General features: G+C 45.4%; 1 protein-coding gene across 2 annotated transcripts in view; it reads right to left on the bottom strand.

Annotated features, from left to right (window-relative positions):
* Positions 1-22,686, bottom strand: part of SYN3 (synapsin III) — a 411,579-nt gene that overhangs the window by 61,717 nt on the left and 327,176 nt on the right. For both annotated transcript variants that reach the window (XM_065886797.1, XM_065886798.1), the window contains one exon: positions 7,278-7,340. In XM_065886797.1, the coding sequence (XP_065742869.1) occupies positions 7,278-7,340 (63 nt within the window). The remainder of the gene's footprint in view (positions 1-7,277; positions 7,341-22,686) is intronic.

Here is a 22,686-nt window from a genome sequence, read left to right as displayed (position 1 = left end):
TAGGGTGGTTCTGAGAGGATAGTAGTCAATGAGTAATTTATAAAGCACTTAGAACAGTGCCTGCCCAGAGTAAACTCCATAGAGCATTAGCTTTTATTATTATTCTGGCTATTATTACTACTACTGTTCTTACCTGTAAAGTATGCAATGGGGTTGAATAATCTCAAAGGATTTTCTTTCCCTTCCTGTTCTGTTACTGGGGATGCTTCCTCACTATGTGGCCTTGGGCAAGACCCTTCTCCTCTCTGGGGCCTCAGGTTCTAATCTTTTAAGAGGGGTGCTGGGACTTAAGTCCTGAAGGTCTGTGAATTTATGAAACAAGGATAAGGTGACGCCCAGGGTGGGTTTTGCGTGTTATCTTGGCCTCTCCTGGGAATGCTGGAATCCCGTTTTCCTTACTTTAAGAATTTACCCAGCATTTAATTCTCCTTCCCTTTTTGTCTATTATGAGCAACTGCTTATCTCATCTTAGTTGAGATAAGCAGTTAGGTAATCAGAGTAATAGTTTATGTTTGTAGTGAGTTTTTAAAGCTCCCATTCACTGAGTGTTGACCAGGTACCTTCCTAAGCCTGGGCTGATTGATTCTATCATCAGTACAATTCCAGGAGGGAGATTATTGTCCCCATATTAGAGATGAAGAAATTGAGGCACGGAGAGGTTAGGCAACTTGCCCAAGGACACACAACTAGTAAATGGTTAATCCAGATTCAAACCAGAAACACGCTTTCAGATTCTACAAATGCTACCCCCACACTATACTGGCAGTTGGTCTTGAACTTGACTTCTATGATAATAACAGATATGCCATTCCTTTCAATAGACCGCTCATAGTATTGATCAAAACCACAGATTCTTTTCATTGGAAGATACTGTAGCGGTCACCTTCAGGGTACGTTAAACTTTGGGAGGGTCATGGGCCCCTGTGAAAAGGTGGAAGAAGCTATGGACTCCTTTCCCCCCCCAAAACATTCATATCCCATCCACACATAAACATACGCAGATGTGTCTCAGTTTTACAGGGTTCAAACATCTCAGGCTAAGAATCTCACATAATGCTTAAATTCCCTTGAAACTCTCCAGTAAGTATTCATCTTTGCTCCAGTTCTGCATTTATGAGAACTTCCTACCCAAAGGGGCTCTTCATTCCATTAATATTCACCTCTGATTGTCAGAAAGTTGCTCTTTCAACACAACCCTCATGCATTTCCCCCTGACCTTGGTCCCATTTTTGGCTGCTACATGTTATATAGAAGCAGCCCAGCTTACCTTCCCAGGGCAATTCTCCATGTTTCTGGGGACGGTGGCCACACTGTCTCTAGCCCTCCTAGCCTGGATGCCTCTGCCCTCCATTGCTCAGTTCATTTTCCCCTGGACATACTCATGTGTCAACGGCTCTTTCAAACATCCAGAATGGGTTTATAGCCCAGAACCGAATACAATGTTCTAGCCATGGAGGAATCAGTGCAGTGCAGGACTCTCACTTTATTTTGGAAATCAGATCTCCATTAATATGTCCTAAACAAGGTTTAGAAAACCTTATTTTATTTTGAAATATAACACACATGGAGAATTGCCCAGTATAAAAATGACAGTTCAATGAGCTGTCAATCACAAAGCAAACATCCACATAACTACTACCCAAGTCAAGAACTAGAACTTGGACCACTCCTGCTGTATCCCAATGACCACACCTCCCTCCTCCACAAAGGTAACTTCTATTTTTTTATGGTAGTAATTTTCTTGCTTTTCTTAAAAGTTGTATCACCTTAATATGTATCCCACTTAACACTATAGTTTAGTTTCCCTGGTTTTGAATTTTATATAAATGAAATCATATAAATAGGCATCCTTTTGTATCTGACTTATTTCATTCAATGGTGTTATTTGTGAAATTCATGCACGTTGTTGTATATCGTTGTAGTTCATTCATTTTCACTGCTGGAAATTTTCCATTTGTCTGAATATACTGCGATTTATTTATCTATTCTATTTCTAATGGACACATGGACTGTGTCCAGATTTTGGTAACTATGAATAAGCTGCTATAAACACTGGAGCACACACGCATGCATTTAGGTTGGGTATACCTAAAAGAAGAACTTCTGTGTAACTTCAGCTTAGTAGATGATAACAATCTGTATTCCAAAGCAGTTGTATCAATTGACACTTTCACTAGCTCTGTGTTTGTGTTCCAAATGTTCCATGTCCTTGCCAACACTTAGTATTATTAATCTTTTTAGTTTGAGCTAGTCTAGTGGTTATATAGTGGAATCTCATCATAGTTTTCATTTGTATTTCCCTAGTGATGAATGAGGTTGAGCCCATTTTCACCTATTTATTAGGTGTTTATGGATTAGAGCTTTTGGCAACTCCTTACTCATCTGATTCACATTGAACTTGCAGCCAAATAAAATATAGCCTCTGACAGAGGATGCTGTTTAGTCACATCTCCCCTATTGACTTCAATTGGATTTTGGGTTCTCAGAGCAGGTTCAAACATTCTTAAAAATAATGACAGCTAATATTTATTGAGTGCCTACTGTGTTCCAGGCACTGAACTATGTGTTTGACATGAATAATGTCTCTTAATCTTCACAACCAGCATATAAGGTTGATACTATTAATATCCTCCTTTTACATAAGATGAAACTAGGGTTGGGGAGGGTAAGTAACTTAACCTAAGGTCTCACAACTAACAAGTAGATTCAAATCAACACCCTTAGCCACTATAACAAACTGCCTCCCAAAGTTGGAAACATGTGACTACAATTGAAAAAAAACCTTTAAAAAGGGTTAAATACTGAATAATAAAATGGATATGTAACTGTCAAATGGAGAAAAATCATTGCAAAGTATGACAAAGGATGAATGTTCTTAATGTGCGAAGAGTTTTTACAAATTAAGGAAAGGACACGCATCTCAATTAAAAAACGGTGAAAAGTTCTTGAGTCAGGTAAATTTGGAAAATTCTGCACAAGTTTTCATGTTCTTGTACCCCTAGGAGGTATATGAGCAAATTTACGACTCTGAGAAGTTCTGCCCTAAAAACCTACTTTAACATAGAATTTTCGTATTTGACTAAAACAGTCTTTAGCATAGTCCTTTGGAACAGACTTTGAAACATGCTGAACTCCATAATAACCACTGCTTCCTCTGGTTTCTAGTCTGGTAAAACTTTCCACAAAGGAAATGAAATTAGTTTTGTCCAGGGTTTCTTAACCTTGACGCTCTTGACATTTTGGGCTGGATAATTCTTTGTTGTAGGGGGCATTTTAGGGTGTTCAGCGGCATCCTTGGCTCCCACCAGGTAGATGCCAGATGTCCCTAGCACTTCCCTCACCCCCAGTTGTGACAACCAAAGCTGCCTCCAGACATGACCAAATGCCCCTGGGGGAAGAACACCACCCTCTTAAATTGGTCTAGCCTTACTGGTTTCTTAGAACTCCTGGTGTGTCCCAAGATTACCTCCTAACTATCTAAGTGCTCCCCAAACTGCACAGCGTTTCACTATATTTTGATTTCTGTGCCTTGTGACATCCACTGTTCTTTGTTTTAATAAAGAGGGTATTGGTCCATCTCTTGTCTTCGAGTCTTTCTTGTTTGTTAGAACTCCTTAAATCTCCAGGCACACCAAACCACGTAGTTACCCTGACAGGGAACTTCTTTCCATCCCTTAGGTGGAATTAAGCTCCTTCCTTCAATCTCCACACTCCCTGCACAGCCTTCTATCAGATCCTCAGCATACTTATTTACTTATGTGGTTGTCTCCTCAGTTTCTTGAGAGCAAGGACTGGGTCCTATTCATCCTCCGATTCTTAGCACAGAGTAGGTATGAATTCATATGTGTGAACAGAGAAGCAAAATATAATTGAGGAGGGTCAGGAATTTCAATCATGGGATCCTGGGTGGATTTCCAGTAAGACTGAGTTAATTGACAGCCTCTTCACCAGTTTCCTCCTAGAAATGTTCTCCTTGCTTCTCTCCAGACAGGCAATCTTCCTTCTGGAGAGAAACTGGAGGTACTGTAGAAGATACCGTTCTGTTTTTCTCCCCCTCAGCCACGAATATGACATCATTTGCTCAGTCGGCATGTCCAGGCCGTTCCTGATACTTTTCTCATTCCAGACAGAAGGAGAAAAGTCCTTTCCCCTTGATCTCAGCATTTTTGCAAACCTCAGTTTATTCCAGCGGGTGACACTTCTTATCCTCGGAGATGTGGCCTCCTTGCCATGTTCTAGGAGTTCCTTTTGGGCTTGAGTTTCTCAGAGGCATCCCCTCCCCCGACATTGCATCAGTCTCTTTAAGTATTTCCTTCTTTTTATTTCCTGTCTGGGATTATTTTAAGCTTTAGAAACGGAATTTAATTCTTGGGAACCCTCTAACTTTACCAAAGCTGTCCAAGATGGCGACAGTAGGCGGAAAGAAAGGGACAGGTTTGAGAAACATTAACAAAAGGGCAAGTGACAAGACTTGATAACCATTGGGACACAGGGGAGGGGAGATGACTCCCAGATTTCTGTTTCAAGACAATGGAGGGACTGGTGGTTCCTGTTGTAGAGATGGTCCCAGGAACAGGAGGAGGATAAAGATGAGGAAGGAGGGTGGGCTGTCTGAAAACAAAATGGACATGGTCTGGGAAGTTCAGGGTCAGAGGTTTCCATGGGGCATGCAGTGGAGATGTAGAGGAGGTAACTGGGTATAAGAGCCTGATGCTCTGCATAGGAAATGTGACTGGGGGACTGTTGGTGTGTAGATGGGAGCTGAAGCTGAAAGAGCAGACGAGAGCTCAGATAGCGTGTGCTGACGGAATAGATGCGGCTAAAGATGCAGCAAGAAGGAAAGCACTTGAAGGAGACTGTGAAGGAGGGGTCAGAGAGAGAGCAGAGAGACAGGAGAGGGGCATGAGTTTCAGGGCAGAAAGGATGGCCAGCAGGTTTAAATGATATAGAAAGGTAAATTCAGCTATGGACAGAAAAGTGACAGCTGAATTAGCAGCAGAGGGTCATTGAGGACCATGGGGAGGGCAGCCTCAGGAGTGGAGGGAGCTATAGCCAGATGACAGGGGATGGAGGAGGGGTTGGGAGAACAGGCAGTGAGGGGCAGACTTAGGGTGGCATCTGAAGAGGGAGTTACTCATTTATCCACTCGACCAACAAACTGAGAGGCTAGGGGTACACCAGGAGCCATTCGGAGCCGTAGGTGCAGTAGTGGGCAAACAGGTAAAAATCTCCGCCCTCACAATGTGTCCTTTTTAGGGAGAGGTAGTATGGCGGGAGGATTAAAAAATTTTTTTTCCTCCCAGTTTTACTGAGATATAATAGACAAGGATTCATTTTAAAGGTGGTTATAAGAAGTATCATTGTTTGTGCAAACTATTACATTTAGAAGGGATAAACAACAAGGTCCTACTGTATAGCACAGGGCACTATCCTCAGTACCCTGTGATAAACCATAATGGAAAAGAATAGGAAAAAAGAACGTCTCTATGTGTATAACTGAGTCACTCTGCTCTACAGCAGAGATTGGCACAGCATTGTAAATCAACTAGATTTCAATTAAAAAAAGTGTCATCATTAGTCAGATGAGGCCAAGAGAAGTTAGATGGCAACTTGCTCCACTTCACACAAAGGTCAGAGCTGAGGTCACGCCCTGACCTGTCTGACTCTTTCCATCCTTTGCTGCTTGAAGGGGTTGGAGTTTAGGTGGAAAGAGGTGATGCAGAAGGCATAATGGGGTGGGAAGAACGAAGGTGCAGGGTGTAGGGTTATTCATGGCTGGGCTGGGCCTACACAAAGCAAGGTTTCTACTGGCCCCTGCTGCCCTTTATCTAGGACGCCCGGGCTGGGCCTTGCGCATGGGCTCAGGTCCCTCCAATGGGGACGGCAGGCACTGAGATCCACATGTTCTCACATGGTTCTGCCTGAGCCAGAAGCTTGAGAGGTGGCCTGTGGTAGCCCCCGACACTTCCCCATCCCCACTCCCCTGATTTAGGAGTAAATCTCCAGAAGCCCAAGCACTGATCAGTATCCCTCCATGAGATTTACACAGAGATGCTGGAAAGAGACATGGTCTTTCTTCCTCTGGGACAGGTGAGCTTAGGGACCAGAATGGGCCACCCACAGCCATCTATCTCAACTATCTGAAGAAACAACAAGTAGAGATAAACAGAGCCAAGAGCTCTGATATCATTTGAGCTCTGCCTGAATCTATCAAGAACTATTCCAGACTTCCTGATCCTTGAACCAATGAATTATCTTTTGCCCCCTAATTTGATTTGCGTTTCTACACTTGCAACTGCAAAAATCTGACCAGTACAATTTGTCATAATACGTTGTAACCGAGCAGGACCCTATAAGGCCTTCCCAGGACAGACTCCTTGCCCATATCTTCTGCTGTAGCTCCTCTCTGAAGGACCTAGATAACAGTATCTGATGCACACTTCTTGAGTTGTTTTACAGATGCTAAAACCACCACCAAATGGAAGAAACGAACTATTTGATGATCATAAGTCCCCAGACCTACTGGTGCCTAAGGATTGATCATGTTAACCACTCTGTTACCTCACCATCAACCAATCAGAGAATTGTGCATGAGCTGATGACATTCCCTGCGACCCCCTCCCTCACCTGGCCTTTAAAAATGCTCTGCTGAAGCCTTTCAGGGGGAGTTCGGGGTTTCAGAGCAGGAGCCACCCGTCCTCCTTATATCGGCATCTTTACAATAACGCTGCACTTTCCTTCACCACAACCCAGTGTCAGTAGATTGGCTTTACTGCATGCGGGTGAGCAGACCCAAGTTTGGTTCGGTAGCAGCGTCAACTGTGACTATGTAACATATGCTATTTACTTTTGTAGAAACTGACTCCAGGGGCTTCCTCCTGGGAGCCATATGCATTTGCCACCTTCCAGGTGCTAACACTGCAGGTGATAAAGAGATGAGTAAGACATGAGCTTACACGTAGCTGTGGAGATGATGACAGGAACAGAAGAATCACCATCTGCAAAATGCTTTACATCTATTTCTCTGAATTCACAATGACAGGAAACAATTAGCCGGGTAGGGTTTGGCTAGTATGGCCTGAGCTGGAGAGATGCTCCGTGGGAGCTCAGAGAAAGGTGGGTTGGGGAGGAGAGGGAGTGAATTTTCGTCTCCTCTAATACTCTGATCTGGGTGGCTGGGCTCAGGTGGGGGTGATGGGGGATACAGGGAGAGGAGAACAGGTAGTCTGGGGAAGCCGTGTGAGTATTAACATAAGCGGAAGAGCTGCTTCTCATACCTTTCCCATTCCGGCGTGGGCGTGTCCCAGCTTGACCACCACAGGGAAGTGTGGGGCTGTGAGCTGAAAGAGACAAGAAGAAATTACTCATTAGCATCCCAGAGCATCACCACCAAGACATTGTTCACTGCCTGTTCTGTAGAAAGGTATGGTCATCTGATATCACCAGCAATCCCCAAAAGAATGCTTGGACAGATGGTCATCCCTCTGTGGCTTAAACACCCTAAATGACATTGCTTTCAGCTTCCAAAGGAAGCCCCGAGCTCCTAAAACCAGCCTGCCCAGGGCATCCACCAACCTGGGGAGAATGCAGAGCAGAGCAAACTGACTGGCTTCAAATCCTGGCTTTACCACTTGTGCAACCTCAGATAAGCTACCACATGGATCTGTGCTTCAGGGTCCTCATCTGTAAAATGGGGATGATGAGCATCCATCCCACAGGGTTGCTATGAGGATTAAATGAGTTATTACATGTGAAGGCTTTACACTGTAAACACTCAATGAACGGCAGCTTAAATATTCCTGTCTTGGCTCTGCCTTGTGTGATTCCCGACAACAACCTTCATGTATCTGGAAACTCTCATTCCCTCCCCCAAGCTCTCTCCAGGCCACGCTGTGAGTTCTCTTAATGACAGTGGTCACGCTACAGCACAAGCATTTATGGGCTGCGCTGTGTGGGTGCTGTGCTGAGCAACCGCCCTGGGTCATCTCCTTCAGAGAGCAACAGGGCAGCAGCCTGTCCTGGTTGGTTCCCTGCTGCATCCCCAGCCATTAGAACACTGCCCGACCCAGGGAAGGTGCTCGATATGGAATCTGTGCCTTAATCAGTCCTCTGAGCAAGACCTACGAGGCATGCATGCCTCTCCCTATGATACAGAGGAGGAGAGGGGCTCAAATGGTTAGGTGCTCCCCCACGCCCACGCTTACTCAGCTAGCAAGTGAGGGGACCAGGTTTGAACCTAGGCTATGCATTTCCTCCTCATTCTGTTCATATGTTGTTTGAGATGGGTTTGCTTGGTGTCTAGAAATATATTTGGAATTGCTTGAGGGCAAGGGTTATCCCTTCTCGTTATTTAGTAATAATACCACTCCTCTGACTTGAGCCAGCCCTAGCCAGAGGTAATCACGTCCCACTCTCTGTGCTGTGCAGTTGTCTCTTCTGGTGCCTGTCACTCTGTCCTGGATTGCCCCCCGACACTCTGGACGCTTTGAGAGGAGGAACCCAGCTCTTCCCTCCTGGTGCCCAGCACCTAGTCTGACACTTAGGAGTGGCTGTAGCTGCGGCAGAAGGGTCTGCTGTGGGTCACAATCCCACGGGATGGACCTCATCTCATTTTACCACCACAATGGTCCCATGAGGCGAGCAGGGAAGGTATTCTTGTTACCATTTCACAGGCAGAAAATTGAGACTCAAGGAAGCTGCTGGGAAGGGGTGGCGCTGGCTCTTGAACTTAGGTCTGTCAGACTTCAAGTCTGATGTGAATGGTTTCCTCTAAGACCTAGTACAAGGGCTTCCTGCAGTAGATGCTGAATAAAAAATTTTCTCCCTGATTTCAGGCTAAAATTTATCATATCCTGGTGTCTAGAGTTAACAAATGTATCTATTTAAAAAGGGGCAATATTTATTTTTGATTCCAAAAGCAACATGTACTCATTATAAAAAGTTTGTAAAATATAATAAGGTTCTATGTTGTTATGTACAAAGAAGACAATAAAAATCACCCTCAAAATTTGAGCAGTTTTGGTGTATTATCTGGTGGTCTTTGTTTTTTTTTTAATCTAAATTTTTTCTTTTGATTTGTTCTGTTCTCACAAAATTGGGAGTATAATGCATACCCAATTTTGCTCGTTGCTCTTTCCGCTTAATGTTATAAGTGGTAAGCAATTCCTGGCAGTAATTACTTGTCAGTTTAAGAGTTATTATGGAATATTTCATATATGAAAGAAGACTTAAAGAGCAATATTGTGGACATTATCTAGCTTAAGAAATAAGCCATTGTCCAAACAGTTGAAGCCCCTGATGTACTTCTTTCTTATCAAATTTCCTTGTATTTATTCATATTTTAACTATTACATATGATTCCCAGTCAATATACATTACACGTGTTAAACTTTATGTAAGTGGCATCAAAAGAACCTATTCTTATCGGGAGATTGGGATTGACATATATACGCTATTGATACCACGTATAAAATAGATAACTAATGAGAACCTACTATATAGCACAGGGAACTCTACTCAGTACTCTGTGGTGACCTAAATGGGAAGGAAATCTAAAAAAGAGGGGAGGGCTTCCCTGGTGGCACAGTGGTTGAGAGTCCACCTGCCAATGCAGGGGACACGGGTTCGTGCCCCGGTTCTGGAAGATTCCACATGCTGCGGAGTGGCTGGGCCCGTGAGCCATGGCTGCTGAGCCTGCGCATCCAGAGCCTGTGCTCCGCAACAGGAAAGGCCACAACAGTGAGAGGCCCGCATACCACAAAAAAAAAACAATAATAATAAAAAAGAGGGGATATATGTATACATATAGCTGATTTACTTTGCTGTACAGTAGAAACTAACACAACATTGTAAAGCAACTATACTCCCCTAACAATTAGAAAAAAAGAATCTATTCTTTTTTGAAATAATTTAAATTTGACCCTCTACTTTTAAAAAAATCTAAATGCATAAGCTTTTTAAAAAATGTATTTATTTATTTATTTATTTTTTGCTGTGTTGGGTCTTTGTTGTTGCATGTGGGCTTTCTCTAGTTGTGGCGAGTGGGGGCTACTCTTTGTTGTGGCGCGCGGGCTTCTCATTGCGGTGGCTTCTCTTGTTGCAGAGCACGGGCTCTAGGTGCACAGGCTTCAGCAGTTGTGGCTCGCAGGCTCTAGAGCGCAGGCTCAGTAGTTGTGGCACACAGGCTTAGTTGCTCCTCGGCCTGTGGGATCTTCCCGGACCAGGGATCCAACCTGTGTCCCCTGCATTGGCAGGCGGATTCTTAACCACTGCGCCACCAGGGAAGCCCCCCCACCCGCCGCCAAAAGAATCTATTCTTTTACAACTTTGGGGTACATTATGTTTGTGAGGCTCATGTATGTTGATGAATATAGCTCAGATTTATGTTTAACTACTGCAAAGTATTCCACTTTATGAACACTTTGCCGTTTGTTCATTTCCTGCTGATGAACATTTAGGTGATTTCTGTTTTTTCCAATTATAAACAATACTAGTAGGGGAATTTCTCCAGGGCACACACACCGGAGCAGAATTGCTGGGGTTAGGCAATGCTTGTCTCAGCTTTGCTAGATATTGTCAAATTGCTCTCCTAAGTGGTTGTACCTGCTTACGCTCTCACGGACAGGAAAAGAGAGCCCAACACTTGAGGTTGAAAGACTTAAATTTTACCAACCCAAGGGCTATGAAGTGGAATGAATGGGCGCGTTTTCACCAAGTGGCTGTTGTTCCCCGGCAGCATCGTCACACCCAGCCATTCACCCACAGACCCTAGATATCGACTCCCCCTCCCCCAGCAGTCCAAGAACTGCCCAGGTCACTACTGGGGCTTCATCTCCATCGCATTTTAAGGTGAAGCTTGAGGTGAGGGGAAACGTTGTGCTCTCTCTTCCTCTCCATCCCTCCCAGCCTGATCATTTCACCACACGCTGACAGGTACTGGAAAGAATTGAATGCTGGAGTTAAACTTACTCTCTGTTTGACCTTGGACTAGATATTTAACCTCTCTGAACCTTAGTGCTCTAATCTGCAAAATGGGGACAATAATGGCCAACTCACAGGATAACTGGGGGAAGAAGAAATGACATAAAGAATGTAGGGTTCCCCTGGTGGTGCAGTGGTTGAGAGTCCGCCTGCCGATGCAGGGGACACGGGTTCGTGCCCCGGTCTGGGAAGATCCCACGTGCCGCGGAGCGGCTGGGCCCGTGAGCCATGGCCGCTGAGCCTGCGCGTCCGGAGCCTGCGCATCCGCAACAGGAGAGGCCACGACAGTGAGAGGCCCGCGTACCGGAAAAAAAAAGAAGAAGAAGAAGAAGAATGTAAAGCTGCTTAGCACCAAGTGGAGGTTCAAAATCAAAGTGTGAAGTAGAATTGAGAGGAGGAAGGAGATGACTCTAGCTTTGTGAGGCAAGGAGAGAGATAAAGGAAGGCTGGATGATGGAGGAAGGAGAGCAGAGGCTCTAGCTTGGCAGTGTTTGATTAACAGCCCGGGAGGGAGTGAAATGAAGTCCAATGAGGGAAAATCAGGGAGCTACACCAGAGCGAGTCATCAGAGGTGATTAAAACTTGGTAATTTTAATCTGTAAGAACCTTAGTAATCTACTTGCCTATCCCCCCATGTTACCATGATGCAGCAGGTAGAATTTCTAGGAATGCTCCCCAAGATGTCCTACCCTAATCTCTGGAGCCTGTGAATGTGATGAGATTGTCATACAACGACTGTTCTATTATATGCACAGGTGACCTTAAAATAGGGAGATTAATCAAATTACAATGAGCCCTTAAAAGCAGAGAACCTTCTCAGGCTGGCGTCGGAAGAGGAAGGCAGAGAGGTTCAAAGCATGAGAAAGACTCAACATACCATTCCTGCTCCAGGAGCAGCCCCTGGCTGATAGCCAGCAAGGAACTGGGGGCCTCAGACCTACAGCTGCAAAGAACTGAATTATGCCAATACCAAGAATGAACTTGGGAGAGAACCTTGAGCTCCCGAGGAAAATGCAGGATGCCAGCACCTTGATTTCAGCTGGATGAGGGCCCTAAGCAGAGAACCTTGTCACGCCATCCCAGATGTCCGATATACATAACTGTGAGATAATAAAGAGGTGCTCTTTTAAGCTGCTAAATTTGTTAGAGCAGCAATAGGAAACTAATACATGTGTCCTCTTAGATGCTGAAGCCCAAAGAGTGAAGTGATTGTTTTCATGCCACACAACTGGAGAACCGGTCACGCTTATGTGTTTTGACTCTTAATCAAGCCCTCTCTCTACCCAGGCACACTTCCCAGGGATATGCATCTCTGGGATACAATAAATGCTCCTCCCTAATCATAAGAATCAATAAAATAATATTAAATCTAACCAATTCAGTGGGCACTAACTGAATGAGAACTCTGTGGCTGGCTCTGTATTTCATGCTGTGCAGGACACACAGAAGATTGAGACAAGATTTCCTATCTTAGAGAGATGAGCTATGCAATGAAAGACCAGAACAAGCAGCATGGTGGGTAAGTCTGGGCAGGTGGAGTCATGAGCTAGTCTCCATAGGAAAGGAAGACTCAGTGAAGGATTCTGAAGGATGAGTAGTTTGTGGCTGGGTGGAGGGAAGGCTCAGCATTCCTCAAGGGCTGAATGGTATAGAGTCTTGTGGTCTGCTCGTGAAAGGTGTAGAGATTCTTCATGAGCTCTAATGAACAAAGACTCATAGGAAGGGAGGATTTATTTTATGATACTTAATATGAGTTTATCATCAGTAAAGTTATTTTGGACATAACTGCTAAGTGGAATGATATATTTGAACTGAGTACCCTTCTCTAACACTCTTAAATGAAATTGGAGCAACGTATTAACTGTCAAAAATAGTGGGAGTAGAAATTGCATCTGGATTTACAGGACACAGAAAGTCAATCTAGAAACATCTGAGAATTTACAGTAAGGTATTTCAAAGAAAGCATTTTGAGAATATGTTTAAGGCAATGAATTTTCCTCATACCAGGGGAGAGTTTCCTTTGCCATGTTTTGCTTTGGTTGAGAAGAGCATTGTTTTTAGAACCAATTGGCAAGGCTCTGGGCTGGTGTTGGGTTGAGGTAGAGGCAATGTGAGGCCAGATTACTGGGGGCCTTCAAAGCTGAAGGGAAGAATTTAGGTTGCTTGAATGGGCTGGGGATATAGCTCAGTTCTGGGACATGAACGTGACCTGTAAGCTGAGGGAAGGTTAAATTGCATCAGGAGAGGCTGAAGGGCCAGAGACCAATTTGGAATTAGTTACAACCAACACGAAGTGCCACTGGTTGGGCTTGGACTGGGGTGGGGATGGTGGAGAGAGTGGGGGCACTCCCAAGAGTTCTTCTCTTTTTCAAGTGACACTTTTGAAAAATAGCAATATTTTCTTCAAATGACCTTAGAAATTCAAGGCTAGTTTTGTCTACGACTTTAGCATCTAGTCAAATCGGTGTTTGCTTGGGCCCACTTTACTTTATAATCCTCATTTAAATGTCCAATTAAAAAAAGGGATACTCTGCAATAATATTAGAGATAGAATTTGAAGTTTATTCACTTAACATCACACCATAAGTTTTCTCCTATTTTGCCACAATCTTTTTTTCTTTTCTTTTTTCCTTATATCACTTCCCAGCCCAGGTAACTGATCTCACCTTCTTGGTGATTTCTGCCCAACACTTGTCATGCTCCATCTTTGCAAACGTGTATGCACATATATGGTTGAGGTTGATTTTCTTTCAGAAATGGCTCTTTTCACTTCACATCATACCATGTGGACCCCCTTCCCCATGTCAGTAGCTACACTCCTGACCCAAGAGTTTCAATAACTTCACAATATTCCACAGGGTACATGGGCTGCAATTCTTTGGCCATTTTCCTATAATGGACATTTGTGTCATTTTCTTTCTCTCTCTCTGCTACTACAAGGAAGACCACTAAATGTTTTGTACACATGAGCTTGTAAACTAACATCTTAATATCTAGTGGCCAGGCCAAAAGCTTTTCAAGGGTAGAATCAGCAGAATTTGGAGGCATTCTGATAGGTCTCTGAAGTCATTTGTTAGAGCTCAAGAAATGTCCATGGTACAGCACACTGGGTGAGTCTACCCACCACATGCTCTCCCAGGCTAACGACAACGACACTTACTGAGTGTCTCATAAGGGCCAGGGATGGTTCTAGGTACTTTATATATGTGAGCATTCTTCCCTTTCCCCATGTGATAGATAAGGAATCAGAGGCAAGACATGTGTCAAGGTCAGGCAGTTAAGAAATGGTAGAACTTCTCCACTGCCACCCAGGTCTTCTGCCCACTTTTTCCCTTTCCTTCCCCAAGCTGTTCAAATGGGTTTCAAAGGCCACTCTCATTTCCACTCATCTGCAACATGTCAGCCCCTCCCCGAACACAGACAGGTCACAGAGAACAAAAAACATCTTGTCGGCTATTTTCTCTCTTCCCTTCCCAACAATAGCTTTATTTAGTTCCCCCGGGGATGGGAGGCCTGCACCAGTCTCTCACAGGCTCCCTGTCCCCGCTCACATGCCCCCGGGTGCTCCAGAGTTCAGCACTGCCCAATGGCGTGAGAGACCTGACATCCTGTTAGAAGGGGCAGATCAATTTTTGAAACCAGAGATCCCCACCCTGATAAGGGCCCTATTCAAAAAGTCTCCCAAGAAACCAAAATAAGTGGGGGTAGCCCAGTGCTCATGCTGGGCGTTCTCTTGGGGGGTTGGAGTCGGGGCAGTATGAGCCCGGGAAGCGGAGAGCTGGGACCTGAGTGGCCCGGTGCAGTTTCCCAGTGAAGGAGGCACTTCCTTCTACATTCATGACTCTCTGGAGATTTAAATACGTAGCGTCTGGTCCTGGCTAAGTGATGGAGAAAACAAGGCCTGGAAGAGTCTGGAGGAGGAAATCAAGGACCAAAAACAACTGGGGAGATTTCAAGGAGGAGCTGGGCCATGCCTTGAAGCTCTGCCTGATCTAGTTCTTGCCTACCTCCTCTGCTTCATCCTGTGTTTCTCCCTCCTTCCCACCCCAACTTCTGTCTACAAGCTATGTTCCAACCCATGGGCCTTTCAGTTCTTTACCGAATGGGCCACATTCCCTCCAGCCACAGGGTCTTTGCACATGCTGCCCCTTTTCTCCGAAAGATTCTACCTAGCACTCTTCTAGGCCACCCCTTTTCATACTTGAGGTCTCAGTTGAAATGCTCTATCCTGAGACAGTGCTTCCCTGGCCACTGGTCTCAAGTAGGTGCTTCCTGTAGTCTTCTTTATCACACTGTGAACTCTCCCTTCATAGAGACAGCCACTATTTGTAATTGCACGTTTATTTCTTTTGTGTCCATCTCTCAACTCCCCTGTAGGTGCTCTGACAAAACAAGGTGCTTTGCATGTTTTGTTTACCACTGTATCTCTAGGCTCCATCCAAGGCCTGGCATACAGCAGACTGTGTATGCAGTGTATTTGTTGGATGGGTGTTACACAAAGCCTTCCCAGGCAGAGTCAGACAGAATTTGGGGAAAAGCTGTTAATAAAGTTGGTTTGCATAGAGGCTTGTTGGGGAAGCAGTGGGAATTAGGGTGAAAATATGGGCAGTGGCAAGCTTGGGGGGCCCTTACACCAGAGGAAGGAATTTAGGATGTATTCTGTGGTTACTGGGCAGCCATTGCGGGTTTGGGTGCAGAGGGTAGACACAGACAAAGCAGGTTCAGGAAGACTCTTCTGGAGGCTGTGTTAACAACAGTTCCCATTTTTGGAGCACTTACAGTATACCACGCATGGTGCTATGCACTTTACATATATCACCTCATTTAAATCTCTTGCTACTTCGATGAGGCAGCTCCTATTTTTAGCCCCATTTTATATACAAGGAAGTGAAGGCTGAGAGAGGTGAAGTTTCTTGCCTAGGATCACTTAGCAAGAAAGGGGAAGAAACAGGATTTGGCCAGAGCCCACTGTCCTGCTGCTGCTTCTGGAAAATCATGTTATCCATCATCGAGGGCTTCCATGTGCCTAGAACTGTGTCTACTCACTGACTTTGTTGGAGAGGGTAGGTGGAGGCCAGCAGACTCCTTAGGACATGACTGGCTGCTGTAATAACCAAGCATCTTGGGACATGGTGAGCAGCATGAGCTGTGGGGCCAGAAAGTCCCCAGATTTCACGTCTAGCTCTGACACCTATGCTTATGAGCCCTTGGGTGGCTCGCTGGCCGCTCTGTGACCCAGTTTCCTCATATCCCAAGTATGATCACTTGATGAATTGACATTATAATAGGTGTCTGTCACTAAATGGTCACTGCCAGTGAAGAGGCTTAAATCAAGTTTGGGGATGTCCAAGGCCTGGCACATAGTAGGACAGCAGTCCATACTAGTTCCCATTCCCTTCATATCTGTGATCTCAGGGGCACAGTGACCAGTGTGGGTAGGGGGATATCAAAGGCTGATGGACAGAACTCAGTCATTCCTGGGACACAGGAATGGGAGAGAAGGGGGGTGATAACATATTGTCAGCAGGGAACACGATGAAGCTTTGACAGAAATGGAGCAGCCCAGAAACAGGGCTTGTTACAGGCATTTAAAAAGATTCATTTAAAAGAGAGAACAGAAACATCCCGACAGCTGCTTGAAAAACCTTAACCTTGATATGTAGTATCTGACAGAATCTCCTTGGAGTTTAAGCACTGCACACCAAGAAATTTCTGTCTGGCAGGAAGAGAATGGACAAGATGACCTTTGACAATCCTTTCCAATCCTTTAATATTGTGACATCTATAAAATACCACCTAGGTGACTGAAACATGTCACGACAAAACTCCTGATCACAGCTTACAGGGCTCTGTGATCTGGCTCCAGCCTTTACCCCCAGCCACATCTTACCCATGCTCCCCCATCAGCCTCTCTATCCCAGCCTTACTGGCTTTCTTTCTGACCCTGATACTAGCTTTGTTCCTTCCAGCCACAGGGCCTTTGAACATGCTGTTCTCATTGCCTGGACCACTCTCCCCGCTCCTCCTTTCCATGCATCAGATCACAGCTCCAATGTCACTTCCCTGAGAAGCTGGCACTCACTTTCCTGCCTAGGTCATGGCCCGCTCATCTCTGTTTCTTTCTTAGCACTTTGCCATTTTAAATTTATCTGTATGACTGCTGGGCAAAAGTCTGACTCCCTCACTAGCCGGTAAGCTCCGTGAGAAGCTGTGGGTCTGTGTCTGCGGTTGCTCATCACTGAACCCTCAGGCCTCTCCTGAGTTACAGACCTGCCTCCCGAACCCTGCCCCAGATGGTCCCACAGGCACCTCCAACCCAACACTTCCAAGCAACCTCATGAACTTCCCATCAGAAAGGCTCTCTCCTCTTCCTATATCCCGACCTCAGTCAATGGTCCCACCACTCACCCAGGTGCCTGAGATGGAGGTCCCGCCTGCCTTCTCCCTTTTTGTATCTGCCCTAGACCCAGGTCTGGCATATAGGAGGGGCCCAGGAAATGTTTGCTGAATGAGGTCTGTGGCCTCACCGCCCAGCTTAATGCTCTCTGCCCTTAGAACCCCACCTCTGAACTCTCTGCATCACCTCCTCCTATTTCAGTGTCTCTTGGAAAAACACTGGTAGCATATTTAGAAAAATTAAACTAAACCTGCCCTACCAAAATACAAACATTCCTTTCTCTTACATTTCCTGTTTCCCTGAGAAATGGAATAGTCAAAAATATACACACCAATAGGATGGCACTATTTGTCTGAAAATGCACTTTTCTTGTTCTCACCCCTGTGATGTTGATGGCATCGAACAGGCTTGGGCTGCCAGCTCTCCTCCCATGAAGGTTCTCCTGGGTGCTGCCCACAGTTCGGACAACATCCCAGCAAAACCGTGGCTCTGGGAAGGGTCTGAATGATCCAAGGTGCCGAAGACCACCCTGGACTCATGGATATGCGCAGCCATGTGATTTTAAGTCCCCTAGGTTTTCCATCATAATTTACTTTTATTCGCAATCTTGTTCCAGATCCATCTCTAGGTGTGGAAAAGCCCCCTTTACAATCAGATGATCCCTAACATGGAAAATTAATTACTTCAGAAAATAGCTAAATAATAATTGTGCTCCTTCAGTATCTGCATTTCTTTGCTTCAGTTTATGTTCACAGTGTAATGTCTTAAGATTAAAGATAAATGTAATATTTTGGTTAAAGCTACCTTTGTTGACGTTGCATAGAACTTGCTTACTGAGGGCTACAAGCAAAGGGACATATCATTTCCTCTTGTTCAGGGAAGGGCTATTCGTGGAATGCCATAGAAGGAGGAGGAAGAGCGAACGTAGGCTTTGAAGCCAGACAGAGGAGCTTAAATACTGCTGTATCACTTCCTATTGAAGCACCTTTGGACAACTCAGTTCTCGGGTGGTTCTTTTGTAAGTGGGAATAGGCATACCAGCAATTAAGGTTATTGTGAAGATATGAGTTTGTATGTAAAATACATGCTACATATAGCTGGATTCTTGGCCAGAAATTCTCTGGGGGTAATTTGAACTAACATTCATTTAAAATCAATCTAAAACCCCCAAATTACCACCTGATGTAGTCATGGATTTTTTTTTTTTTTCAAAAGTTTTCCTTTTTGTACTATGTATTATAAAAACCTGCTTTGAAATTATTTTAAAAATTATCATTAAATTGAAATAATGGATGGACCTGATATTCCTTATCTATAGAATGACTCTGTACTTATTTTCCTGTGCAGAAATGTACTCAAACTCTGATGATTGCACACTGCCTGGTTTTTTATCCCGTAAACCTTGCATAACATCTTATTTAATACTGTGAGATCTGACCTACCACAGTTGCAGTGATGGTGCCTTTTTTTTTTTTAAAAAAACAGTTTAATTGAGATAAAATTCATATACCATAAAATTCACCCAATTTAAAGTGTACAACTCAGTGCTTGTAGCATATTCACAGAATTGTGCAACCACTATCACTATCTAATTTCTGAACATTTTCATCGCTCAAAAGAAACCCCATACTCATTACCAGTCACCCCCCATTTGTCCCTCCTCCCAACCCTTGGCAACCAATGGTCTACTTTCTGTCTCTATCGATTTGCGTATTCTGGGAATTTCATCTGAATGGAGTCATACAATATGTGATCTTTTGTGACTGGCTTCTTTCATTTAGCCTATGTTTTCAAAGTGCCTCCGTGTTGTAGCCTGTATCAGTACTTCGTTCTTTTTTATTGCCTAATAATATCCCATTGTACGAATGGTGCCTGACTTTTAAGTACATCTTGGAATGGGCTAGATGTGTATCTCCAGTGACTGCAAACCATGAAGGCAAATGAACGTCTTAGCAAATTTCAGTGAACAAGGATAATACTTTGGCAACACCATGGATCTGAAATAAATATAATATCCAGTTGGGCATCTTATGAATTTATAATACTTGGGAAGGAGGAGGATTTTTTACTGGTAAAGTGACACTGGCTTGCAGGGATTTGCATCCTGTGTGTGCCAAACCTTGTCTGCCTCATTCCCCACTGTTTCTTCAGCCCTTACAAGCAGAGGGCCTTAGCCAGATCATTACTGAAATTTGTCATCCCGTGAACAAGTTGATAAAGACAAGGGCTAAGAGGGAAAAATGTCTAGGGGCCAAAGAAGGAAGTAGCAAGAAATACCGGTACTGGGGACCCATGAGCAGAGTAAGAGAGAGAAAATTATATCTGGTGCTCGCTCCCCCTTACAAGACCACTGCCCCTTCTTGTCTGTAAACCACCTTAATTTTCCAAACCATCACGGCTAACTTTGAAGTCATTCAGAGAGGAAGCTTTGAGGTGTGGATTTTACAATCCTACCAACAAAGCTGAAATTGTGATTTTGCTCATATACATTGATTTTCACATTTATTCATTTGAGCTCCATGAGGGCAAGGCTGGTATTTATTTTGTTCAGTTTGCCGAGTACATAGCAAGTGTTCTGTATTTGTTGACTGAACTTATTGAGCGAATGGAGAAACGCAGTGATAAGAGCTGCATAAATCTTGGGTGCTGTTATTATTACCACCACCATCATCATTGTTACGTATAGACTGAGCTGCTTTTAGAGGTGCCCTCTCTCCTGTATTGCCATTCTAGGTGACTGGTTTTCTCTTGGTGTCTCTGTCCTTATTCGGGCCCCACTAGAGCACTGCCCTTTCTTTAGCCCCTCCTTCTCATTTCCTTCTATCTATGGAAGAGGCTGCAGAGAATAGTGAGCACTTAAAGGTACAGGTGGCCTGGGCCGAGCACTGGGCTCTACCACTGCTGAGCTGTGTGTCCTTGGGGAAGTTACTTTACTTCTCTGTGCCTCAATTTCTGCATTTATAAACAGGGCTAAAAGTAGTATGTTCCACATAGGTTGTCTCGGGGTTTACATGACTTAATATACATGAAGCACTTAGCTGGGTACACAGGGAGTGCTAGAATCATGCTGGTTACTGGTATTAGTCACGTTAACACAACGCTATTCTTGCAACTACTGTTTTGTTCCCCTCCCTCACTGCTCTTGACTTTCCAAGAGGGCACCTGCTGGGAGGAATCTGGGCTTCCATGTTAGAGGCTGGTAGGGGTTTAATGGGTTACCCACGTGGCCATAAATCTGCAGCAGAGGAATGTGTGTTGGCAACAGGGAAGGACATCATCAGGTGAGGACTCTGAGCCCAAAAAGAAAGATGGATGAGGGTCATTCCAGCTCTTTCCTGGGCTGGGGTCAGGCAGCACTGCTTGGACACAGGGAAGGGATATGATGACCCTCAAGGGTCATCTCAGCCACCAAGACCCTCATTCTTCTTCATTACCCTATATCAGGGTCTCCTGCCTGACCTGACAGAGAGATGAGCCCTGTCCCATCCAAGGGGGTCACATGTGGGAAGGGGCCCCCAGACCAATCAGCATAGCAGAGCCCCTTCATTGCCTACAGGGGGGAAACTGAGGCTGAGAGGCAGAGACCCTGTGCAGGTCCCATCTCCAGCTACCATCCTTTATAGATAAGGAAACCGAGGTGCAGAGAGTAGGCACTTGCCTGAGGCTACAGAACGAAGCTGCGAAACCAAGCCTTCAACTCCGGGGTGAGGGTGCCCGTCTGAATCAGAATTATTTCTGCCCCAGCCCCTGTCTTCTCCACTTAAGAAAATTTCTTTTATGGAACACATGCTGTGCCTGCCCCATGGAAGTGGCCCCTGACTCCAAGGAGCCTTTTATTCTGCAAGTTCCAGACAAATGTTGAAAAACTATTGTTCAGTGAGGAAGGAAGGTTGGAAGCTTAAAAGACACCCCACCCTTTGTCAAGAGCTGATGCTAAGTGCTGATGAGCATTTCTCCTTGGAGCCATGTGACAGCCCTATGAGATGGACGGATGGGGTCCACACACACACAGTCACAGTGAGAGTCAATGGCGGAGCCTCGGTTCCATCCCAGCCCGCCTTCCTTCTAGAGGAAGTGAGAACAACCACCAGTGGAAACGCTGCTCTCGTTTGGGGTCCATGCTACAGGGGAGAGTATGCTGTAATAAAGGAAGAATGCTGGTCTCAAAGGCTGGCTGTTGCTCAGTTTTAAAACCAGCTAACGTCACCTCAGTGTTCACAGACGGTATCAGACAGTCCTCCTTTTCCCGCTTGCCTGCAGGCAGTGGAGAATGGGAAGAGGAGGGCCAGTCTGGGCTCATTCTTACCCTCCTTTCTACACTGCACAGCTGGGCCAGGCCGGAGCACCCCTGGTGCTCAGGAGTCGGGGTAGGGAGAAGGGGTGGGTGCCCAGACTGGCCTGGGACAGCATCTCAATGACAAAGCGGGGGAGCCAACGGGGCTTGGAGTCTCCCTAAGTTGTGGGAGAAGGTGGGGAATGGAGGCAGCTGGAAGCAAAGCCATGAGACACACCTGACACCTGGGTCATGACTGACCTGCAAGATAAGACTTTCCGGAAGGGAGGCTTCTGGGGAATGCTGGGTGACAAGAGATCTGAGCAGTCAGGGGGAGAGGGGAGCAATCTCTGCACCCAGCTGGGAGGGGGAGGGAGGAGTATCTGTGGATGGGACCCTGTGGGAAGGGTGCAGGGTCCCCAGGCTGCTCTCTGGCTTGGGGGAGGCAGAGGGTGAGGGGTGAGCAGGCCCCTGAGGCAGCACTGCAGCAAGCTGGCCCCTAGCTCTCCACTGCAGGGGCTGCAGCTCAGGATGAGCGGGGACATTTCCATCATCTCTCACAGAGGGGAAAACTACCAGGACCCGAACAGACCCTGGGGCCTTGTGCCAGAGGGCGAGACATGTCTCTGGATGTAGGGGCCTGTTTAAGGAAGAAATCACACTGAGAGATGATAGAGGCCAGCAGTTATGCAGTGTCTACCGGTGGTGGACTCCACAGCGGCTGAACAGACACACCTCACTTAGTCCTCATGTTGCAGTGCTACCATTGTGCCTAATTTACAAATGAGAAAACTGAGATTGAATTAAATATCCTGCCCAGGTCGGCCAAGGCCAGGGTACAGGCTCTGGAACCAGACTACCTTTCCCACCAGCCCCAGAGCCGAAGAGAAGACCCAGGCTACCCTCAAGGGACTCACAGGCTATTGGGGATGGCAGACCTATAAATGAATGATTGCAACTCAACAACGTAAACATTCAAGAGAATTAAGAAGAAAATGCTGTGGAAGCCAAAAAGAGTCAGCGTCACCTGTGGGAG

The sequence above is a fragment of the Phocoena phocoena genome, chromosome 11 (genome assembly GCF_963924675.1).
Source record: "Phocoena phocoena chromosome 11, mPhoPho1.1, whole genome shotgun sequence".
Taxonomy (NCBI): Eukaryota; Metazoa; Chordata; class Mammalia; order Artiodactyla; family Phocoenidae; genus Phocoena; species Phocoena phocoena.
This window is presented reverse-complemented; position numbering and strand designations above follow the sequence as displayed.